The sequence below is a fragment of the Dermacentor variabilis genome, chromosome 2, assembly GCF_050947875.1.
Source record: "Dermacentor variabilis isolate Ectoservices chromosome 2, ASM5094787v1, whole genome shotgun sequence".
In the NCBI taxonomy this organism is placed as follows: Eukaryota; Metazoa; Arthropoda; class Arachnida; order Ixodida; family Ixodidae; genus Dermacentor; species Dermacentor variabilis.
In genome coordinates, this window is record NC_134569.1 from 160866986 (window position 1) to 160891024 (window position 24039).

The 24039-nt window shown below is 45.2% G+C and overlaps 1 protein-coding gene across 1 annotated transcript in view; it reads right to left on the bottom strand.

The window, feature by feature from the left end:
- Nucleotides 1-23830, bottom strand: part of LOC142572886 (synaptogenesis protein syg-2-like) — a 157782-nt gene extending 133952 nt beyond the window's left edge. The window contains exons 1-2 of the mRNA XM_075682324.1: nucleotides 23559-23830; nucleotides 21401-21575 (exon numbers count right to left, since the gene is read on the bottom strand). Coding sequence (XP_075538439.1) covers nucleotides 21401-21527 — 127 coding nt within the window. The 5' untranslated portion in view covers nucleotides 21528-21575; nucleotides 23559-23830. The remainder of the gene's footprint in view (nucleotides 1-21400; nucleotides 21576-23558) is intronic.
- Nucleotides 23831-24039: the final 209 nt, after the last annotated feature.

A 24039-nucleotide genomic window follows, 5' to 3' on the forward strand; every position in this document is an offset into this window, starting at 1 on the left:
ACACTGAAAAATAAGTAGGTTACGACACGGTGTTAGTAGAAAGATCCAGCAGCCTGTGGATATCAGAGGCTGCGTGGAACACGGTATTTTAGCAACCGGAAGCGCCGCCCCATAGAGGGGTGCAACTACTCAGAAGCAGCAGTTACAAACTAATTTAAGAAATCTAGTACTCAACCAGCACTGCAAAATATCATAGTCAAAACAAACTGAAAAATGTTTTGAAACGTCCAGAGGTTGTTATGAGGCCAGAAAACAGGACTGGATTATTACAATGCTAGTACCATTAGAGGACATCTTTAGGACATAGTAGCATTCTCAAGATGACATGCTCAGGGCATCCTGAGGGTGTGACTGTGTTATTTGGGAAAAAAGAAAGGGCCAAGCCAATCTCGACGATAAAGAAGACAAAGCCACCGCACATTTCGTTAATATGATTTGATGAATGAATGTGGAATATATTTCTCTATTCTGTCTGTTTTTCACGTTTATTATTAACGTATTTTTTATCTTATTTTTACTGTGTGTCATGCGCAATTACGTTGGCGTTGTTTTCAGCGTTGACATAAGCTTGACACCACATTTTTTTTTTTTTTACTAAGCAGCCGTGTGGCCTCATCCCGGAGAGGTTGCAGCCTATGATGCAATTTGGTTAATTTCTTTTCAACATTGGCACTAATCACTGCCGTGCTTTTAGTTTTACCTTCTCTGTAGATATTTCTCGCTTCTTAGCCCGTTGAAACCAAGATTTTGATGACTTGGCAACTCGCTACGATGCATTGAAGATACGAAGCCACCGTTGTTGTTTTTTCTAGAAATGGTTACTGAATTGCTGGGTAACATTTGCGACAAACTCGTTTCTCGTTACCACAGAATACCATATCTCTTAAAAAACAGGGATGGAAAAAGATGTATTAATTTGCGCATAAGTATACCGGAGAATATGGTCAGGTTCTGTTTACAGCCCATATCACCATGCACCTAACTCAAGGGTTTTAATTCTTTACTGATGAGTGTTGCCTAGAGGCAACGTACGGTAATTTTATTTTTTTCCATGCTGAGTTTTGAAATTCTCTATGAAATTTTGCACTAAATGTTTTCAGACAGCACTGAATGACAGGAAACAGGTGTTATTTGTTACTTTAAATGAACACATGACGAGGAAGAAGTTTGGCACGTCAAACGCTTTCTTTTGAAAACAGTAAGATGAGACCGATAGATGCAAGTTCTCCCGCTGAAGTAGTCACACGGGTGATGTCAAGCAAATGAAATGTAAACCCATGGTTCTTGTATGAAAGCTGTCTGTACAAATTCCGAACGAAGTCGTCAATCCCTCTTCCAGTTTTCTTCCTCCTTTCCTCTGTGATTCATTGTATACACTCATTTCAATATAATTCGATACCAACTCCCCAACTAGTAAATACTTTCAACAATGCGGAAGTGATGCGTAAGGGAGGCGTAAATGACACTGTGTTGTCTACAGTGTCATATACGACTTTTTTTCAAACCCCCTTTCTCCGCTATTGCTGAAGAAGTTCCGCGCAAATATCTTTTTATTTTCGTTGATTACCCCTATTCTCGATGTGCCTTGCCGAATTTAGACGTGAAATAATCTTTTTTTTATTTCTATGTGCCGTCATTAGGGGTTTAGAAGATGCAGTACATCTGGGTCTTGTTAGTGCAAGTTAGAACACTTGTACAAGAAATAGCTTAGCAAGAGCACGGTTTAGAGGACTACCGCGGGCTAGATATTTGGAGGTGCAATCCTAGTCTTTTAGCCACAGTTTTATCGAAGTACGCTTAGTTTTCTTGAAGTGCGAAAATTCAATGTCCGCATTTCGCTATGTATCTATAGAAGTCAACGTCATCGCAGTGGCCATAAGTCCCGCAGAAGTCTGTGGGTGCGAAGAAGAAATTGCACGCCTTCGGCGTGATTTCCTTTGTTTCAGTACACGAAGACCACCGCTCCGCATGGCGCGCCAAACGTTCATAACGATCGCCCTATATTCAAAACAAAACTATTGAACCCTGGCCACCTGCCACCTACCTTTCCTGTATCGGCCACTTCTCCTCACCCCAGTAGGGAGGAGTAGGCTAGAAACACACTCTTTCCAGGGCTACCTCTCCACCTTTCTTTTCATTAAAATTGACTACCCCTCCATGGACCCTGGTTACAAGCGGCCTCTGCCCGAGTTGCTCTGAAAAACATAGTGCTTACTTTTTGTTTTTGTTTGAGGAATTAGTTCTGAATAGAATAACTAGAGTCGCAGTCAGTTGCCTTCATTTGGCTGAAGTGGACAGGCTGTCTTCATATTAGTACAAGCAGAATTCTATTCTTCTCTCCTCCTCCAATGTGCCCTTTCCCTGTCCACTAGTGCAGAATAGCTAACCACACAGTTAGTCTGCATGACCTCTCAGCTTTTCACATGCTATTTTCTCTTTCGTCTCCTTCGATCCCCTATTGGCAGTCCTGTGTGTACATAATTGAAACAGGCTCTACAACAACAAAACGTTGTCAGTTCCTCCTTTCGCTCTGAAATATTTGTTTTAGGCGTTAACAATGTATGCATTCAGCGAGCTGGTAATTCATATTGAACTTGCAAAAGCACTCAGCGATTAATACCTTGTCACCTTAACTTCAGGTCTATTCTTTTCGGTTGCGTATTTTTTGCCTCTCAATTGATTACAGATTGAAAGCGTGCGACTAAGCTCACTATAACATCTGAATTTCGCAGCTGTCATATCTGACAACTTTACAGAAATGTAGTGCGCTATGCTACTTGTTAAAAAAACAAACACTTTTTGAGCAACAAAGGTGCGGGTTTTATAACAGTGTTGGGATTAGTATTTAATGCTTTTGTGAGTAAGAATGGCATCGTATGTTGTACCTATTCTCTATTTTGAAACAGTTATAAGTGTCGTTTTTTTTTTCGTTTCTTTATGTGCTCTAGAATTTGGTGTTACAAGGATTATTTCCGTAATACCTTAAAATGGGTGCTTAATCTCTTGTAACGTTTTGTTGTGTAACTATCTGTTCTGTTTATATAACTATAGCATTCTTATTTGCTCGCAACAGCCTAATGGTCTCCTAGATTTTATTTATTTCATAAATGCGACTTGGACGAAGTCTACACGCTTTCGATGCGCTTTGTTACACGGAAATAACACAAAGAGCACACTACCATCAATTCTATGCTCTAATTTATGTGTTACTTTGTTAGCAGTGGCATACAGCCAGGGGATGGTACACCAGCCATGTCTCCTCCCGCCTCCGAAGGAAGGAAGGAAGGAAGGAAGGAAGGAAGGAAGGGAGTAAGGAAGGAAATATTCACGCAGAAACTTCTCTGGGAGTTGTCTAAGTATGTTGCCACTTGCTCGTCACACATCCTGGTGTCATTATCGACGTTATAGAACTTGATCCGGGCTCTGTAAACGCTTATGAACACCTATTTGGTTTTTATCAACCTTATCGCGCTAGATCCCACCCCTATCAATCACTATCGTTTGTTATGAAGCTTATAAGACTCGATCCAAGCCTCATCAAACTTTATCGCTTTCTATCAACTTCATCGCACTGAATCCGATCCTTATCGACTTTATCTATCCTTGTCAACTTTACAGGTATGATCCGACGCTTATCAACTATTATCGGTCCTTACCAAGTTTAGCGGAGTTGATCCGGCCCTTATCAACCCTTGTTGGTGGTTATTAACCTCACCAGAATGGCTCCGACCATTATACGCGCTTATCCTCATTTACCACCTTATCCATCCGCGTTGCACCAATATAAACTATGATGAGAGCCATATAACCTCTCATCACTCCTTATCACCCTTACCAAGGCAGTGAACGCTTATATGTGTCTGCGGCGCGACATGACGCGCATGAGGCCTCATAGATCGGCGTCACTTCGGATGCTGAAGGAACACGCCAACAGAAAGAGCATCCCACAAACGTGTAAACGCATCGGGAATGTGGCGCGCTTGGCATGCAGTTTTCAGGAAATTGGAATTTTTCTGATGTCTACCATGCCCTAAGTACGCGGGTTCTACGTGTGGTCCTAGAGATGGCTTTTATTCCGCTATTACCAAACTTTTCGACGAAGCCTTCTCAGAAACTGTTGTCCTTTAGCATTTGCTTCTCACTTCTCGCAGAACACGTTCATTAATTACAGCTATGTTCAACTTTTGCAAGACACTCAGTGTCTAAACCTGAGATCGTAGGTAAAAAACTCACCACCTCCAACGTTTCTTCTTTCGAATTTGTTTTGTTTTATACATTCGCTTCTTTATAGCGATTCGGCTTGCGTGAAAGACTGACGGGTGCACGGGTTTTCTCTTCGGGTAAGCATAGAAATACTTACGCACTTAAAAGGGCAAATTAGAGTCAGGGAGGTTAACGAGGAGTGAGGTCACTTGGCTACCCTGCCCTGGGGTCTAAGAGAAAAGGGAGGAACACCCCCTCCGAAGTATTTGCTTTAGTATAAAGCCTGCCCAGCCCCAGCCACCTCCCTGCTCGTCCCAAATCAAGTACGTGCCCCAACCCCTCTAAAAATTTTTCGCTACACTACTGTTTGTTAGGAAATTGTTCCATCTTGTACACTCCCATTTCTTCTTTTTTTTTTTTTGAACTCGCATATTCCGAACACCTGGTGCGTTTTGCTGCAATTTCGTGCAGTTTGCACAAAACCGAACAACTCGGATTACCAGCTTGTCTTGTGTAATAGTCTTTGACTAATTATGTCCTTTTCCTCTGCACAGAAATGCAGTGCACGGTTGCTTCTATCGACGCCTGTTACTTCTGTCAAGATTCAAATTTACCCTTTAATATTGCTATTAGCCTCCTTGAAAATGTAAATTTGGAATTTGATAAAATTTGACACGAGAAAAATTCGGTGATCATTCGGCACTGCAATATCATATTTAAACACATCCAAGAAAAAAAACACCCGAATGATCGATGGTTTCAAAATTAATATATTCGCGCTCTTGAATTCGGTCGCAACAACGAAGGCGTATGCATTGTCGAATAGTTATGACGACGGAGTTTGTTTTTCATATACACGTGCTTGAATCGTGTTAGTTGTGTTGTTTTACGCATGAGCTACGCTGTGGTCTACACCTGCTGTTTTCTTGTGTGAACAAGCTACGGTGGAGAGATGAGTCCTTATACACTGCACTGATTATTGCTTTTCCTTCAAGTACGCCACGGCCAGAAGAATAACATTGGGCGGCGCAACAGATAAACCCAAATGCACAGCATGAATACCTACAGTGCAGCGAATAGTTTAATAGGCTGTTTTATGCTACAAATACAAATAGATATGCCCCTTCAGCCATAATAATCAAGAGCAACAACGTTTACATTCTCTATTCCACGTGAGGTACTGTTCCATTGGACCTTTATTGATTTCTCTTGAGTGTGATTAAGGCGACTAAATACCTTCTAAGCTAACATTTTCTGCAAAAATTACAACCAAGCAACGAATACTGTTTTTAATGCACTGCACAAGATAACAAAATGAAATATCCAAGTGAGGCTTCGTTGATAAGTTCGTTTGATTTCAAACGTTCACCGATGTTATTTTACCAATTTCTCTACATTGGCTGTAGACTGGCCACTACTTACTCTGTTTGATATGAAATTCTCTGGTACAATCGAGTTATTTTTCTTCGTGATAGGGCGCACTAATGTTTCCACACATTCAAAGATGCGTTAACGTTCAAATAATTTACGCCTGCCTTGTTTAGTCTGCTAATATGATGTACATTAAGAACACATATGGAAATGATCTTTTGAACCTATGCGCATGTCGCATCTTTAATTGATTCGTTGGTTTAACAGCGGGTATAGGAGCAATATTTGCTCTCGTTCCTCGCTTCTACTTTGTTTGACCCCGTGGCACTTCAGCTGCTGCTTCTCCTTCGTCCTCCTTTCCCTATTCCTGCAATAAGCTGCAACACGTTTCACTGCATTTCGCTTTCTAGACGCTGAAAGCAATTTTCCGCAACGCTTCGCGTGGTCCTCCGAGTTGAGCTTTGCGTGAAGCATGGGAATCGTAGAATGGTATCGTACGCTCGGTTCCTTATTAGGGAGTTCAATGAGTCAAGATTTGGCTTTCCCTCTCAAAATCAGGCGCAAACTGCGTAGAGGACCAGGCATAAAGAATACATTTCGAAGGAAACCTGCGCTCAGGGTCTCGTGCCTTACTGCAGTGGAGATTTCATTATGTTTTTTTTCTCACAAACACAACAGCAATTTTTACTGCACTGCTGAGCGAAATATTGGAAAGCAGAAACGTCTCGCATCTCATACTATAAGGAACCCCTACATATACTTAGAAGCTAGCGTTCCACGCAGGATGCTAAGTGCCCTCTCGCACCGCCCATCAAAGTTACTAAGTGATCCCCCCGTACGGGAAATCAATGCCTATTGCTCGTCCTCCGCACTTCGGGGCATGAGATGACGCGAGTACATTTAAAACAAAAGAACGTACAGCGAAGTTTGCATCGTAGCGTCGCGAACTGGGAGGGCGCACCCACACGGGACTCTTCCAGTTGACGCGTTTGCCTTCAAGCTCGTTGATTACAGGTTGATATATGCATCGCCTGTTATCGAGTGCCTCTTAGAAGACTACCGGTCTCGTCGTGACAGGCTGGCTGGCAAGGCTCTCGCCTTGTATGTGCAAGAACGACGTGTTTTCTGCGCCGTTACAAGGCAAGTAGCACAAGGCTTGGCGGACTCAATTTAAGCTCGGATGGGTTGATGAATGCTCCCGCGCCAACGTAGCAAAAAAAAAAGAAATAAATGGGAAAAGAAAGACTGGCCATCTTCAAGACTCGACGTAACGTAAGGAGAGAGAGCACGCAAATAAGTGAGGGGGAATATAGGAGAAAAAAAAAACGAAGGTCTGTGAAGAAAAAAAGAATAGATTCAAAAAGAAAGGAAAAAGATATAATCTGCACTAGAACCGTAGAGGGGAGCTTTAAAAGAAGTCTTAAAGGAACACCCTTCTGTAAAACCCAATGCTAGTTTTGAAAGAAACCCGTTCGAGAACACCACGTATATAAGGGGGGCCCTGAGTTGGGTTGGAGTACCGTGCTTCTTCTCACGTTGTGTTCACTTCTTGGAGGTGCTTCGCTTTCTTTCTTTCGGCCTGGCACCCAACCTTCGCAAGCGGCCTCACCGAACGTTTCTCGCCAGACCCCCGTCGCTTCAAAGTGACCCATTCGTCTTCCACGCCCGAGCTGAAACGAACTCTCACGTCTCCTGGGTGCTCCTCCGGCGGCTTGTGAGCCACGAAAAAAAAGGGCGGGAGTGGATTTGAAGAGGCCAGCACAGGCAGTTGCAGCGCAGGGACTAAAAGAAGGGTATATAAGGAGACGAGAATCGGCCCAGGCCGAGAAATCGCCCAACGAAAGGCGGTTTGAAATTTGATTTCGAACTGTAGTTGTTTCTTCAGAGATATAGGAGCAAATCTTTCAGGGAATGGCGGAAGCGATAACTCACGCGAAAAATGCGATAGCATGTAAAAGTGGTTAGGGGGTATGGCTCATAAAGTAAGCAATTATCAATGATATCATTCAACCAGACAGGCCTTCAGGTCTCAGCAAAAAGACCTGAATAGAGGCACGTAACACAGGTCCGAGGCAATGTTTTGTAGGAAGTACTATTGCCTAATACCAAAACACGTGGCAAATGGTTATTGATTTGGCCAAATGAAATTTAAACCCAGTGACTTATCAGAAGTCAGTCTACATGCATGCGACTTTTCTCCGAAGACGATGAGGCAGCAACTGAACTCTTGTGACGTATACTTTAAACGAGTGCTGTTTGAAATGTGAAAAAGACAAACACACACAACCCAACACGCGTGTACACACACACACACACACACACACACACACACACACACACACACACACACACACACACACACACACACACACACACACACACACACACACACACACACACACACACACACACACACACACACACACACACACACGCACGCACGGTATAATCGACCGTTAGCACGCTGAAAAGCGCCGTTGTTCATTACTGCAATATTTACCTATGCGTTGTAACTAGCGGGTCTATTATAACGTCTCTTCATGTATATACCTCTATTCCTTTTAAATGCAGCTGCCCTGAACTCACCGCGTATATGTTAAGAACACTCTCCAATCACATTGAGGTTTACCAGCTGTATTGCTATTTTGGCAGCTGGTTTGCGCATTCCGAAGACAGCGTCCCACGAGTGCAGAGCATGATGATAATAGTGAAATTGCAGCTGGCAAATGCACCAACAGGACGCTTGTTATATAAGCGCATTATATATGACGGCATATGCTCGTCGTTATGGTCTATAAGATCAAATATTTAGTTTTTTTATTGTACTATAATACTAAAGCAAGCCTACCTGAAATCCAAAGTTTGATGGCAGCCCGTCTGGCCGGTAATATACATATTGAAGAAACGTGAAAAAATATACCGAGGAAGATAACTACCTGTTCTGAAACAGCCAAAGCGGTCGCCAGCGTTACAATAATTCCTTATTTATGGGAATCCTTATGAATTCGAAGCGGGCCTCTCTTAAAGCAAAATCGAACCTCCGAATAAAAAGAGCAAGTTTGACTGAATCCTTCGGCATTGAACTCATTAACTTTGAACTCTGCAATCATCACAGCGGACTTCAACGTATTGCCGCATGCACCATCTATCATCCAAGGGATCTCAGTTGTTCCCTAAGCCCAGTGATGAAAATGTTATCAATACGGATGCTAGATAATTGCAGCAATAGAGTCACACGTTCATAGCCAAAGCAAAGTCAAAACCAGTAAAACAACTAAACAAAGCCAACAGTGCAACAAAGCAGTAAAGGACACCATGAAACACTTCTAGCGTCAAATAATACCAAATGATCAAACCCACTAAGCAGAACCGAAGATCATGTAACATCTAGCGGTCTTCTATTAGGTCCTTATGGTTACAAAAAAGATCCCATGAATTCAATTTCCTTTCTTCGTAGGGCAACCGACGAGTCACTGCAACATGCTTCGCTTTTTTTACCAATAAGAAAGGCCTACAGTACCTGACGTGCCCAATTATCACGACTTCTGCCAAGGATCCTCATATCACCAGGCACCGGCACACAGCTGCACTCATTGCAGTGAAGGGGTAAATTCGAACCGGTTCCCTTTTCTAACAATTTGTGGTGCTCCCGTGCTCTGTCGTTGATGCACTGGACCGATATGTGGCAGATACAGACCCGCCCACATTTCAGTGGGATCTCATACTCAACACCAACGGCACAGTCTACGAAAGGCTCGCCACGCTTCTTCTCGCAATGAAGCTGCTGCTTCCTTCCAATGCACGAGCATAATCCACTCAGCTTTCTTGAGGCTGAGAAAACAACAGGCACTTCGTACGTGGCCGCAACCTTTTCCAGGCCTGGCGCTATTCGGTGCGTATAGGGGGATACTTGTGGTAGCTTTTGTCCTCGCTTGGATCTGGTTTTGTTCCTTCCGTTCATATTTAGTAATAGGGTCTCTGCCACGGCAGATATGACAGGGCAAGGGAAGCCCACCCTTTGAAAACTGCCAATGTAAATGCTAAAGCTAGCCTCAACCATGTGAGCACAGGACTTGGTCAAAGCAGATGCTAGGCAAAGATAGCCGTTTTAACAGTCTTCGAATGTGTGGAGCGGTAAGGCAGCAATTCTTTCTTTGCTCTGGCAAGATACAACCAGCAGGGACTCTCCGTACATGGGAACTCCCCATACGTGGGCCGATCCCGACGGTACTGCAACACCTGGTCGACCCGCGACGCAGGTGAAGCAGGCGTTAAGTACTCCGCATACGTGGGCCCATCCAGAAGATCCCGAAGGGCACGTTTCAGGTTGCCGGGCGCACAGGGGTATGTGCCATTGAACTTGGGCCCTTTTGGCACTATCACCAGGATCGGCCCACATTATTATTTTTTCTGCTGATAGACGCCAAAAAACCTACGGGTGGTTAGTCATATGCAGATTTTGTTGTAAGACGCAACAAAATGTTGACCGCCGATTTGGTTGATTTGCGGGCGCTTTCAGAATGTGTGTGAGGAGTGGAGGCGTGGACGGGGCGGGGCGGGGCGGTATGTCGCTTATTTCGGAGGGGTCCGGTCCGCCCCTGCGTACCTGCCTGGTTCCCGGGAAATTCTGTGTTTTTAGAGTGTAGATGGTAGTTTCTCCAGCTACGCACCTTTTCAACCTTGTGCACATCCGTTTCGCAGGAAGCGCACATAAAATACCTGCGAGTTATGAGAGGATTCTCGCCCTGGATCTCACTAAGGCGTTCGACACAGTGTTACATCGATACATTCTGCAGGCCACGGCCGGGATAGGCCTGGGAGTCAAATTCCCGGCTTTGTCAGGTCCTTTCTAATGAATAGAACTGCTACTATTCAGGTAGGGCAGATTCAGTCGAGCGTGTATGGATAGGGGGCTGATTAGGATCGAAATGACTGATTGGGATCAGTAATTTCGTCACTGCTCTTCAATATAGTCATGAAGGGTCTATCAGACAGGCTGGACGGCCTCCAGGGCATAGGTCACGCACTTTACACAGATGACTCCTTAGCAGAAATGGCGCAAGCTCTACAAGCGGCCTTGGACGAGCCGGAGGCTTACCTCGGCGACATGGGTCAGAAGCTATCTACGACTAAATCGGAGCTGTTACTTTACAGACCCTTTACAGACCAGCAAGGTGAGGAGTTGGGGTCTGACACCCCTCAACCAGCTACCGGTAGTATTATGCCCGAATAATGGAAACAAAATTCCTAGAGTCGACTCAGTTAAGATCCTAGGCCTGCTCATAGACTGGATGGGCTGTAATGCCAGAACAATTACCCACGTTACAGCCAAGACGGATAACATGATGCGGTTAATCACTAGTCGCTAAGATGTCCAACCGAAAGAAGGGGTTAGGTGCAGACAACCTACTTCGGATGTACAACGCGTTTTTCATGAGCCCTATTAACCATGTGGCGTCAGCTCTAGTATAAGGCGCGAATTAAGTACCCTCATGCGCAAGAGCATCAAGTGCTAGGCTTGCCTATTGCCAGGAGCTCCGACAGGCTGGATCAACTCGGGATGCACAATAGCATAGACGAGATCGTAGAGGCACAGGTCACTAGCCCAGGTGGTTAGGCTATCGTCGACCAAAGTTGTCAGGCGAATTCTCGACGAGCTTGGCATGGCTCCTAGGATAATGGAGGACCGGCGCATAACATTGACACGACAAAAAGCCGGTGACCTTCCTGGTGAGGCCCTTCCCGCGAAACATACATCCACAACATAACGAGGGTAGACGTAAAGCTCGTGCGCGAGCCATCTTGAAGAAAGTTAGAGATGATAGACACTGTGTGGTCTTTGTCGATGCGGCGCAGTACGGGAACAGGAGAGTGTTCACGTTGTCGGTTGTAGACGGGCGGGGGTGCTTCGCTCCTCGGCCTCCGTCAGAGCGGCCACCGCGAGTATAGCAGAGCGAATTGCGGTTGGGCTGGCATTTGGTGACCCAGACCGTCCCTACATTTACACCGACTCGAGAGACACAATCAGAGGTTTCGAATCGGGTAACCTCGCTCAAGAAGCGGCTTCTATTGTAGAGAAAAGGGCTTGCCCCGGTTCTTATTATATCACGTGGTTCCCCGCACACATAGGGACGAAAGTTCTCGAGGGCTTCCCAAACCTCAATGAGCTGGCCCACGACCGTGCGTGAAAACTGACGCGCCGCGACGGTCTGTTCGCTTTGGAGGGGCAGGAAGGGACTCAGCCGAACGATCCACTCCTCACATTTAATGAAATTACTAAACATTACCAACTTGGTCGGAGAGTTTATCCACTGCCTCACCCGAAGCTCAGTAGACGTTATTCAGCTACTCTTAGAATGTTGCAGACAGGATCTTTCCCGTCGCGGAGATTCCTCAGTAGGATGTACTCGGATGTCGACCCTAGTTGTCCCGACTGCAGTAAACCCTTTTTCTTTATGGCTCACATGCTCTGGCAATGTCCCGCATTTCCTAACGACTATCTCTCCAGCGAAGCCGAATGAGAGGAGGCCATCGGAAGCACGGTACTCCAAAAGCAAGCCCAGGCTATCCAGAGGGCCCAGGAAAGGGTGAAGCGTCACGGCGTTCTGTACTCTACGTAGGCGTGGCCAGCGGCTACAAAAGCCTCCAGTTAGGAGGACATGACAGTAGCTTCTCAGGTTTAAAGTTCGTTGTCTGCCTGTTTGTCTATCAATTTACGCCAGTAACTTGCGTGTATGCCCTAAAGAAAACCAGATAACTTTCATAACCATTCAAAAGACTGGCAAGTTTTAGAGTGCCAGAAATTTTTTTTGTTCAAGGAACTAGGGCTCGTATTCAGAATGAGCTTGTAGAAATTCTGTATCTATAAATGTGCCAGAGGACTGCCTCTCTCTTTGCCCTTTACTTTCATCTTTTAATCCCTTATCTCCTCTCCTCCGTGCTGCGTAGCAAACAGAACATCCGTCTGGTTAACGTCCCTGCCTTTCTTTGTCCCTCTGTCGCGCTCTATTTCTCAATGGCAGAATTATTCATAAGAGAAAATTCCAGCTGTTTTTGACGCTCGACATTACACCAGCAACGACGGCCACCCAAGGATGAACAGTACTTACGAATGAAGAAGAACAAAATGCTGCCCCAGTTCCGGTTTCTGTATCCATAGACATGATGTCTCATGATGTCACGATATACTGGCATTCGCCGTTGATGAGGTTACTGCGGGTGCCACGCGGCAATGCAGCCAGAATAAACGTGTGCATCCCGCTTTCTGTCATTCCTTTTAGATAAGCAACGCTGTCATACCAAGCCTTAGTGCTACAGCCACTCGCACCCCCCCCCCCCAACTGCCCTTAAATTTCGCTCTGTCTTTTGACGTCATGATGATGTCAATGATGGCAGGGCTAGTATTGTGAGAAAACCTTATAGTAAAATATAATATATTCTAAGCATTTGTCCAAACCTTCATATTCGCGAGTGGGACTTTCCTACGCACGAGAAGCCTCTGGTAGATTCTCTACAACGTTAGCAAAATTACTGTTGCAATGAACGCTACTTCAGGCGAAAGCAGCGCAAATTAAGAGTGTGACATTACATCACAGGCCCATTAAAACTATTATATTTCGCTAATAATGAGGTCAGAGAGTCGAACAAGTGTATCTATGTGCAGTGTGGGAAGCCCGTTACGTGGCAGAGTTAGAGAGGGAACCGGAGAGCGTAAAAATCAGTATATATATATATATATATATATATATATATATATATATATATATATATGTATATATATATCGCACAAACGAATAAACACGATGTACGTAAGAACACGTTCTTTGTTACTGTAAACGATTTCGGTCGGTGGACCAGCCTTTGTCAGGGACATGTAAAAAGACATCGGCAGCCTTCTTTAACATTTCGAACATGTTGCTACACATGCGCAAAGTTGTTACATATATATATATATATATATATATATATATATATATATATATATATATATAATCAGTATGTATGTTTTTATTCACGTTTTTGTTTCTATCAGTCACTTCTTTTTTTTAAAGAGAAGGATGTACAAATTTAACTCTGTGGGCTTGCGCTCGCTTTCTTGACGAAAGCCGCACCTCGGCCGAAATGTTAGTAAGATCCTGTTATTCTTCCTACGTTCTTCAATTCTTTAAACTATTTCTGTGCCAGATGCTCTGGTATATATATATCTATATCTATCTCTCTCTCTCTCTATATATATATATATATATATATATATATATATATATATATATATATATATAGATAAACGGGAAGGACGGGGATTACCGGGGGGCCCGATTTCTTTAGTGATATCATAAGAAGCCAACGAACACTGGCACCAAGGACAACATGGGGGAGATTACTTGTGCTTAATAAATGAAATAACGAAACGATAAATTAATGGAAATGAAATTCCATGAAAAAACAACTTGCCGCTGGTGGGGACCGAACCCACAACGTTCGCTCAAATGGTAGAAAATCGCACGCGAAATGCGAAGGTTGTGGGTTCGGTCCCCACCTGCGGCAAGTTGCTTTTTCATCTACTTTCATTTCCATTAATTTATCGTTTCTTTATTTCATTTGTTAAGCACAAGTAATTTCCTCTATGTTGTCATTGGTGTCAGTGTTTGTTGGCTTCCTATTATATATATATATATATATATATATATATATATATATATATATATATACATATATATATAGTGGAATTTAAAATAGTGTGTTGTGGACTACCATCTGTTGCACTTCATTCTTCAAAGGGACAGGACGTGTGTCGGGTGAGCTCCTCAGTACTTTTCAATGCTTTGACCGTGGCTTCATATGTGTATCTAAGGTGTATCTAAGGTGTAAGGTGTAATAAGGTGTATCTTATTCCAGCGGAACTCGTGCTCTTCAAGACGCACAGCTGATCATGATGTATAGAGATGAAGAAAATATAACATGTATGATGATATGCAAAGTTGATGAAAATGAAAGTCGGCCATGTATGGCGCTCTCTCTAATTACCTCTCGCAGCGGAAGTGACCGCCTCGCCACATGGGAATAGTATTAAATGCGTCGAATATACGGTTTTAAACGAGAGACTCGCACCATCTCTGTCCCACGGCAAGGGATATGGAACGGAGCTCTGAAGGGCGAGCCGCGGTAATTAACAGGGGATATCAGCTGAGTGACCGTGCAGGGCCGGATAAATCGAGTTAGGAATTTTTCGCCTAAGCCGGGAACGAGCGCAGGAGTTCAGAGAAGAACTTGGTCGCAAGGAGAAAAAGTCACAGCACGGTCAGCCGAGTCGTAGCGAGACTTCTGAGCTCCTTGCAAGATGTCGGTGTTAATGCGAGCGAAGTGACCGCAGTCCGCTAGGCGAGGCAAAAACTGTCCTGAGAACGGAGCTGTTGAGGGTACAGGAGTCGAAAGGAACGATACATGCACAACGAGATTTGGTGAGCGGCTATAGGCGAGGAAAAAGGGAGAAAAACCGGTGGTACGTTGCGTAGGCGTGTTATAAGCGAATTTTACAAAGGGCAGGATTGCTTCCCAGTTTGTGTTGTCGGGGTGGATCTGCAATTCAATCATGTCTGAGAGGGTACGATGAAAACGCGCCGTCAAGCAGTTCGTCTGCTGATGGTAAGTACAAGTCCCCTTGTGAGTGGCGTACGTTTTAGGCACGTAAACTTTCAGTAAGAATAGAAGAAAGGAAGGCATTGCGGTGGTCGCTGAGGACAACGCGCGGAGCTCCAAGGCGCAAAAAATGTTGCGTAGGAACAAACGGGCAACTTCAGCGGCAGTCCCAGATTGTAGAGAGGATGTCTCCGCGTAGCGTGTTAGATGGCCAACGGTGATCAAAATCCAACAATTGCCGTTTGAGGTCACAGGAAGAGGGCCGTCCAAGTCTATTCCAACGACTTCAAAAGCAGAAGCGGAACAAGGAAGAGGTTGCAAAAAGCCAGAACGAGCTGTTGTCAGTCTTTTGTAGCTTTGAAAATGAATGCAGGAAGCGACCTACTTCGCAACGGCTAAAGAGAGGCCAGTCCAAGATCAGTGACTTCGTATTCTATCGTAAGTCTTGTGGTAGCCTAAATGACCGGCCTTCGGATTATCGTGGAAAGCTTCGAGCACCACACGTTGCAGAGCACGTAGTATCACCATTATCATCATCATCAGCCTGGTTGCGCCCACTGCAGGGCAAAGGCCTCTCCCATACTTCACCAACAACCCCAGTCATGTACTAATTGTGGCCATGTCGTCCCTGCAAACTTCTTAATCTCATCTTCCCACCTAACATTCTGTCGCCCCCTGCTACGTTTCCGGTCCGGTCCGTAACCCTTAATGACCATCGGTTATCTTCCCTCCTCATTACATGTCCTGCCGATGCCCCCCCCCCCCCCATTTCTTTTTCTTGATTTCAACTCAGATGTCATTAACTCGCGTTTGTTCCCTCACTCAATCTGATCTTTTCTTATCCCTTAACGTTACACCTATCATTCTTTGTATAGCTCATTGCGCCGTCCTCAATTAAAGTAGAACCCTTTTCGTAAGCCTCCAGGTTTCTGCCCCGTAGGTGAGTACTGGTAAGACACAGCTGTTATATACTTTTCTCTTGAGGGTTAATGGCAACCTGCCGTTCATGATCTGAGAATGCCTGCCAAACGCACCCCAGCTTATTCTTATTCTTCTGATTATTTCAGGCTCATGATCCGGATCCGCCGTCACTACCTGCCCTAAGTAGATATATTTCCTTACCGCTTCCAGTGCCTCGCTACCTATTGTAAATTGCTGTTCTCTTCCGAGACTGTTAAACAGTACTTTAGTTTTCTTCAGATTAATTTTTAGACCCACCCTTCTGCTTTGCCTCTCCAGGTCAGTGAGCATGCATTGCAATTGGTCCCCTGAGTTACTAAGCAAGGCAATATCATCAGCGAATCGCAAGTTACTGTGGTATTCTCCATTAACTTTTATCCCCAATTCTTCCCAATCCAGGTCTCTGAATATCTCCTGTAAACACGCTGTGAATAGCATTGGAGAGATCGTATCTCCCTGTCTGACGCCTTTGTTTATGGGGATTTTGTTGCTTTCTTTATGGAGGACTACGGTGGCTGTGGAGCCGCTATAGATATATTTCAGTATTTTACATACGACTCGTCTACACCCTGATTCCGTAATGCCTCCATCACTGCTGAGGTTTCGACAGAATCAAACACTTTCTCGTAATCAATGAAAACTATATATAAGGGTTGGTTGTATTCAGCACATTTCTCTATCACCTGATTGATAGTGTGAATATGGTCTATTGTTGAGTAGCCTTTATGGAATCCTGCCTGGTCCTTTGCTTGACAGAAGTCTAAGGTGTTCCTGATTCTATTTGTGATTACCTTAGTAAATAGTTTGTAAGAAACTGACCGTAAGCTGATCGGTCTATAATTTTTCAAGTCTTTGGCGTCCCCTTTATTATGGATTAGGATTATGTTTGCATTCTTCCAAGATTCCGGTACGCTCGAGGTCATTAGGCATTGCGTATACAGGGTGGCCAGTTTCTCTAGAACAATCTGCCCACCATCCTTCAACAAATCTGCTCTTACCTGATCCTCCCTAGCTTATTTCCCCATTTGCATTCCTCCCAAGGCTTGCTTTACTTCTTCCGGCCTTACCTGTGGGATTTCGAATTCCTCAAGACTACTCTCTCTTCCATTATTGTCGTGGGTGCCACAGGTACTGTATAGATCTCTATAGAACTCCTCAGCCACTTGAACTATCTCATCCATATTAGAAATGATATTGCCGGCTTTGGGGGTCTCTTAACGTATACATCTGATTCTTGCCAATTCCTAGTTTCTTCTTCACTGCTTTTAGGCTTCCTCCGTTCCTGAGAGCATGTTCAATTCTATCCATATTATACTTCCTTATGTCAGCTGTCTTACGCTTGTTGATTAACTTCGAAACTTCTGCCAGCTCTATTCTAGCTGTAGGGTTTGAGGCTTTCATACATTAGCGTTTCTTGATCAGATCTCTCGTCTCCTGTGATAGCTTACTGGTATCCTGTCTAATGGAGTCTAATAGCAGGTAGTATGATCGGGACCAATTTGTTGTAATCGACGTGACAAATATAGCGATGTAAAGCCCCACAGTGAAGCTTGAATTTTTGAAGTTTTCGACGAAGTGAGGCATTCGGACGTGAAGCAGAACCTTTCATCAATACGAAAATAGTTTGGCAGTACGGGCCGACACTTTAGTCGGACACAGGCACAGACGCCAGGGTTGGTTCCTGCACCACTTGAAATGTAGCAAACAACGAAGGGGATTAGATCCGCACCCGCAAGTCTGACTCATTCGTCATCTGGCCGCAACTGCGGCAGCAGCGCCCATGGCCGCTTCTCGTGCTCGGTGCACCTTCTTCTTCTTTATTTGAAATATGGGCTGTCGGTTCTTATGTAATCGACCGTTGCGATGGGTAAATCCGATGAAGAGGACTTGGGATGCACGCAAGTACGAAGGGGCGATGGTGAATCGTCATGGTTCGTCAGAGGGTAGCGAGATAGAGCATCGGTGTCTTGGTGCTTCTTTCAAGCGCTGTAGGTGACATCGAAATATACTCCTATAATGGAAGCACCCAGCGACGAAGGCGACCCGATAAATTATTTAGCGATGAAAGAAAGGACAATGCGTTAAGGATGGTAACCAATTTAACATGGCAGCCATGAAGATATGGCTCACATTTTCGGAAGCGTCGCATGTTAGAAGCAAGTCCGAGAAAACTGCGCAGGACTTCTTCAAGCAGCGCACGGCGAAATTCTAGGACGATAGCAAGCTTCCGAGGGTGTGGTCGTATACCTTCTTTGCTGACTGAGTGCCGCAAACTTTAATGGTCTTGCTGGCGAAATTGAATGTTTTTTTTTGTTTTGAGCTGTACCGCAACGTTTTCAAGACAAGCAAGGACTTCATGAAGACGTTGCAAATGCTGTGATAATGTAGTTGAAAACACTACAGCGAGATAGCAGAGACAAGGTTTCAATTTCAAAGCACGCCAGACATTATCGATTATGCGTTCCTGTGTTCGAATGTGGCAGGCGCATTGCACAGTCCAAAAGGTATCACATTAAACTCGTTGAGCCCGTCTGGTGTGGCAAACGCAGTTTTTTTGTGTCGGATTGGGACATCGGTATTCGCCAGTAGCTTGATCTAAGGTCAAGGCTAGAAAAATATTCGGCACCATATAGCGTATATACTAGATCGTCGATCCGTGGAAGGGGGTAAACATCCTCGCGCGTGATCTTTTTCAGGTCATTGTAATCGGCGGAAAAGCGCACTCAACCGTCTTTCGTTTGCACTAGAACGCTTGTGAAGGACCAGGGACTCGAGGAAAGACGTATGATATTTTGTCTAACCATGTCTGATACATGTTGCTCGATTATTTTGCGCTCTGTAAGATACAAGCGATATAGGCGCCGGTAAACAATGCAGAAGCTGTCAATCTGTATGCGTTGCGTCAACATGTGATGAGTCATGCTGAGGACGCCCGAATCGGCGTCGAACAAGGAACGGTGTTTTTTTCAACAGGGCGAGGAAGTTTTGACTCTGGGCAGGCGTCAGGTCAGGGCTTATGGATGCCGACAATGGTGGGGAAGAGGCATTACTTGGCGGCGATCTTGACTCTTCTCACACTGTAAAAAGGGCGACAATTGCAGCGGGATGAGTGTCAACAGAGCAGGTGACAGTTCATCCACGGGGTAACAGATGGTATTCGGAAGCATGGTTTAAGGCGTTAAGCAATGCAGTCCACTCAGATAAAAGAATACGGCCATGGATAAACAGAATCCCTCAAGGTAGGGTAGAATGAGTAGTCGCCATCCATAATGTTGTTGGAGTTGACACTTATAATCTCTTCTCTAGATGACCATCACCTCCTTCGATGAATCGAAGGAGGTGACGAGGCGAATGCGTCAATCATGGTCAGGAAGAAAATAGTCGGTGACATACAGTGGTATGAGGCACTGACGACAACAGAGACAAACGGACACAGAAAATAAGCGACACCGTAAGATGAGTCCGTGGGTACACTCACGAAATATAGGAAAACCAACGTGGTGAAGAATTCAGTCTATGGAGACATGAAGAGTACACTGCGCAATTGGACGAAGAAAAGCATTGGTCGCTCTACGAAGAGAAGGGCCGGAGTGAGGCGTGGTCACTTTTCCGATGCGGGAACAAACGTTGGCACAAATAATCGAAATGGCGGCGCCTGTGTCACCGAGACCTTCGACACGTGCATTTTCTACAAACACTGACAACAAGTTCGACGGCCATTCAGGAGAAATTGTAGGCTGTCTGACGGACGCAGTTTTCCCTCCTAAAGCTGCATTGGGGGAGTTTTTCGCTAGGGCGTTCTTGACATGAGAAGCGGGCTGGAAATACGATACTCCACGCCGTAGTGGAGAAGGTGACCTGCATCGATATACCGTTAGAGTATCAATAGAGTAGCGACATCATTAGAGTAGGAAGGAGAAGGTGACTGATGATAGGACGAGAGGTAGGACGTGCGCTGATAGCCCATTGACGGATGCTCGCCTCTACGTTCGTCAGGAGCGTAGCCACGTTGCTCATCCTGTTGACGCCTTCGACAAAATTGGGAAGTGTGCCTTCCATAGCAACAGTAATAGCAAGTGGGTCTTGTTGGACGCCTAGCGTAGCAGTAAAGCTGTACACGCACTGGCGGTGACAACGAAGCCTCGTAGCCTACTCAGAGAGGCGCTAATTGCTGGAGAGAACGCCGCCACGTTGGCATAAGTTGGCACAAGTTGAGTGCAGGGGCCGTCACAGCACAGTAGAAAGAAGCGGACATGATCGCTTATGAGGAGTGGCTTTAGTTATTTCATCCGAGCTCGTGCTTCCTCCACAAAAATTGAGTTGCCCAGCTGATCATGACATGTATACAGATGAGGAAGATGTAAGCTAGATGATGATATGTAGAGATGACCAAGCTGAACGTCAGGCATATATATATATATATATATATATATATGTGTGTGTGTGTGTGTGTGTGTGTGTGCTCTCCCGTCGCACGCCCTGCTTTTTGTGGCGCGAAGTGTAACGGTGGTCTGCACTGCAGCACACTACCCTTTTTCCACTATATATATATACATATATATATATATATATATATATATATATATATATATATATATATATATATATATATATATATATATATATATATATATATGTGTGTGTGTGTGTGTGTGTGGTGGAAATTATGGTAGTGTGCTGCAATCAGCTGAAGGTGGCTGACTGAGTAAGTGAGTGAAGAATCTTTATTGCAGGTCCGGCGAGGACGCGACCTCATCGCGCCCGCCTAGTCCCACGTGTACGTCGGGACCGGGAGGGCTAGCCGACCGGCCCGGTCCCGGCCACGCCGGACAGCCAGGATTTGCTTTTCTAGAGCGGGGCTACGCAGAAGCGAATCCCACTCTTCCTTGATGAACTTGGGGTATGTCGACCCGTACTCCCAAGAGCATATGCGCTAGAATGGAGGTCTGCCCGCAGGACGGGCAGGCGTCGTCGCGATACACATTGGAGTAAGCCTCGTGGAGTACGGACTGGCACGGATAATGTGCTGGTCTGTAGAAATCTAAGCGAAATGGCTTGCTCCGTATTAAACTTGGGGTGAGGGGGTGGAAAGAAATTCTTGGATCCGGGATCCTAGAACGGGTTCGACGTAATCACAGCGCATGCCTCTCGCATTTGCCGGTAAGTCGCCCTTAAAACCGTGATGCAAGGAAGGGCAAGGTGTGACGGAGACACGGGATCTCGTGCTCACCGACGACCTGTAGGCGCACGCTGGCGTTGCGGCCGGTGCCGTCCCGGAAAGTGACGACACAGACGTACTCGCCGGTGTCCTCGTACCGCAGTCCCGTCACCTTCAGCGAGAACGGGTAGCCCACCATGTGAAAGTAGGCCCTGCCCTGCCACTCGGGACGCGCCCAGCGGACCACCTGCACGCCGGGAAAGGAACGGGTGCGATTAGGCAGGAATACCATCCCTCCTATTACAGAATGTATGCATGCGCAAAATGGCCAGTGAGAGATGTTCCCACCGTTGGTGACAACATGCATTTTTCTCTCGTCTTATATAATTAAACGTCGTCCTCGTGCTCTTTTCCAGAACCTATAGCCAGTGTACTTCAACTCTACGAACTATAATGAGTGAAATACACGCGCTTTGCACTTTTCGCATTTGAAGTGTCGCTTTCACTCTATTTTACGTTCTCGTATACTCAATCCAGGAGGCACTGACTCTGTGTGCTCGTTTCAGCTGCAAGGAACGCATGAGTAGTAGCACTTTTCAAATCCTGGCTTGTTCACTGGAAAAGTGGTTACAGCAATTATGAAAGGAAAAATATTTGATTTTCATGCGAATCAGCAGAACACACACTTTTCTTTCCATACTAACTTCGAAAATCGGGTTTTGCAGAAATCATTGATTCGGTGCAAGACCATGGTGGCCGGAATATTCTAAATGCCGTATTCGCACTTCAGACCTAAGAGGTTTTTCCTCAATGAGCGGATCTTCCGCAGAATATCTTCCGACATGAAGTGCTGCTCATTACGGCCTAAAGGTTGTTTATAGGTAAAAGACCGGCGCTAGCCTAACAAAACGTTAGGTTCTATCCAGAGATATTACGTCATAGGTGTGGTGGCGGTCGGAGGTCGAGGAAGCGTTTTTTATGCATTCCACTCCTTAGAGAAAATATAACAACTGAAGAATGATGACCACTGTCATCAACATTATTAGCTTTCTTTATGTGCACTGCATGACGAAGGCCTCTCCCAGCGATCTTAAATTACCCATGTCTTGCGCTAGCTGATGCCAACTTGCGTCTCCAAAATTCTTAATTTCATGCCCCCCCCCCCCACATTATTTCCTGTCGACCTCGAAAATCAATTACCTACGAAGAGAGGGTTCGAGCAACGATACACAATTTCTCCAGTGCATGCTTAGAAGTATGCAAACTATTAGACTGGGAATGATTAAGAGGCAAGATCAACGGTGAATACCTCAACAACTTTCAGTTTGCATATCAGCTTCTCCTGTTCAGCAAGACTAGGTGTCAATTGCAAGAAATGGTTGAGGGCCTCATAACCGAGAAAGTGTAAGGTTAAGGCTAAAGATTAATATGCATAAGACACACATAACGTGTAATACCGTGGCAAGAGAACAAGAAATTATGATCAACAGTCAGCCTCTCGAGCCTGCGCTGGAGTACATTTGTGTAGGTCGATTAACTCACAGTGGACCCTGATCAAGAAAAGAAAATTTACTGAAGATTAAAAATGGACTGCAGTACATACGGCAGGCATTACCAAACCCTGACCGTGAGCTTGTTCTTTCACTGTCGATGAAAAGAACAGTGCACAATCATTGCATTCTGCCAGTGCTACCATATGGGTCAGAAACCTAGAGGTTAACAGAAAGGCTCGTTAACAAGTTAAAGACAGTGAAAATAGCCATGGAACGAAAAATAGTAAGCATAACGTTAAGAGACAGGACTATAACGGTGTTGATCAGATATAGCAAACGGGGATATTCGATATTGTAGTTGACATTAAGAGAAATAAATAGAGCTGGGCAGGCTATGTAAAGTGTAGGCTAGATAACAGGTGGACCATTAAAGTTAGAGAATGAGTGCCAAGGGAAAGGAAGTGCAGGCGAGGATGATAACCATAATAAAGTGCAACAAAAAGTGGATTGAGTTTCTCTGCAAAATATTTATTTATTACGCCTGAGGCATCATAACCAAGCAGTCTTTTGCTTAGCTTTACGGCACACTTTAAATAATAAATCCGAGACAGCTGAAGTTATTCTTAAAGCTCTCAGTAGGGTGCCTGTCATTGCCAAAACATTGGTTTGGGCAGTCCATCAATCATCGATCGCTGACTGAATCGCTTTAAAATGTGGCACCGACAGCCGAAGTGTACCTGCAGCAGGTTGGCCCTGGTTCCGGTGGTGAGCTTCCCGGCGGAGTCCTTGGGGGCCCCGAAGTCCACCGTGTAGATGGGCTGGCTGGAGGCGCTGCCCGAGGCTGCGCCTACCGAAGACGACGGGCTGTGCTGGGCCCTCCGGTGGGGTCCCAGGTGGAACCACTCGACCCGCAGCGCATGCTGCGTGCTGTTGAACGTCGGGTTGCGCGTTTCGCACGGCAGCTCGGTCTGCTGGCCCTGGTTGACCACGATTGTCGGTCGGCTGTGCGGTGCCTCTGCGAGCGGCAAGAAGAGTAACGAAAAAAAATCACCTTTCCATTCACTCGAGAAAAATTGGGTTATGTTTCGTCAGAAGGAGAACGCTCTGCAAGGAGCATTAGCGCATGTAGATGTTTCCAGCTTTACTTTTCTTTTTTTCACCGTCAGTTCAAAACAGAGCTGCACACAGAGATTTCTGCGGTATCATCACTTAGGATTT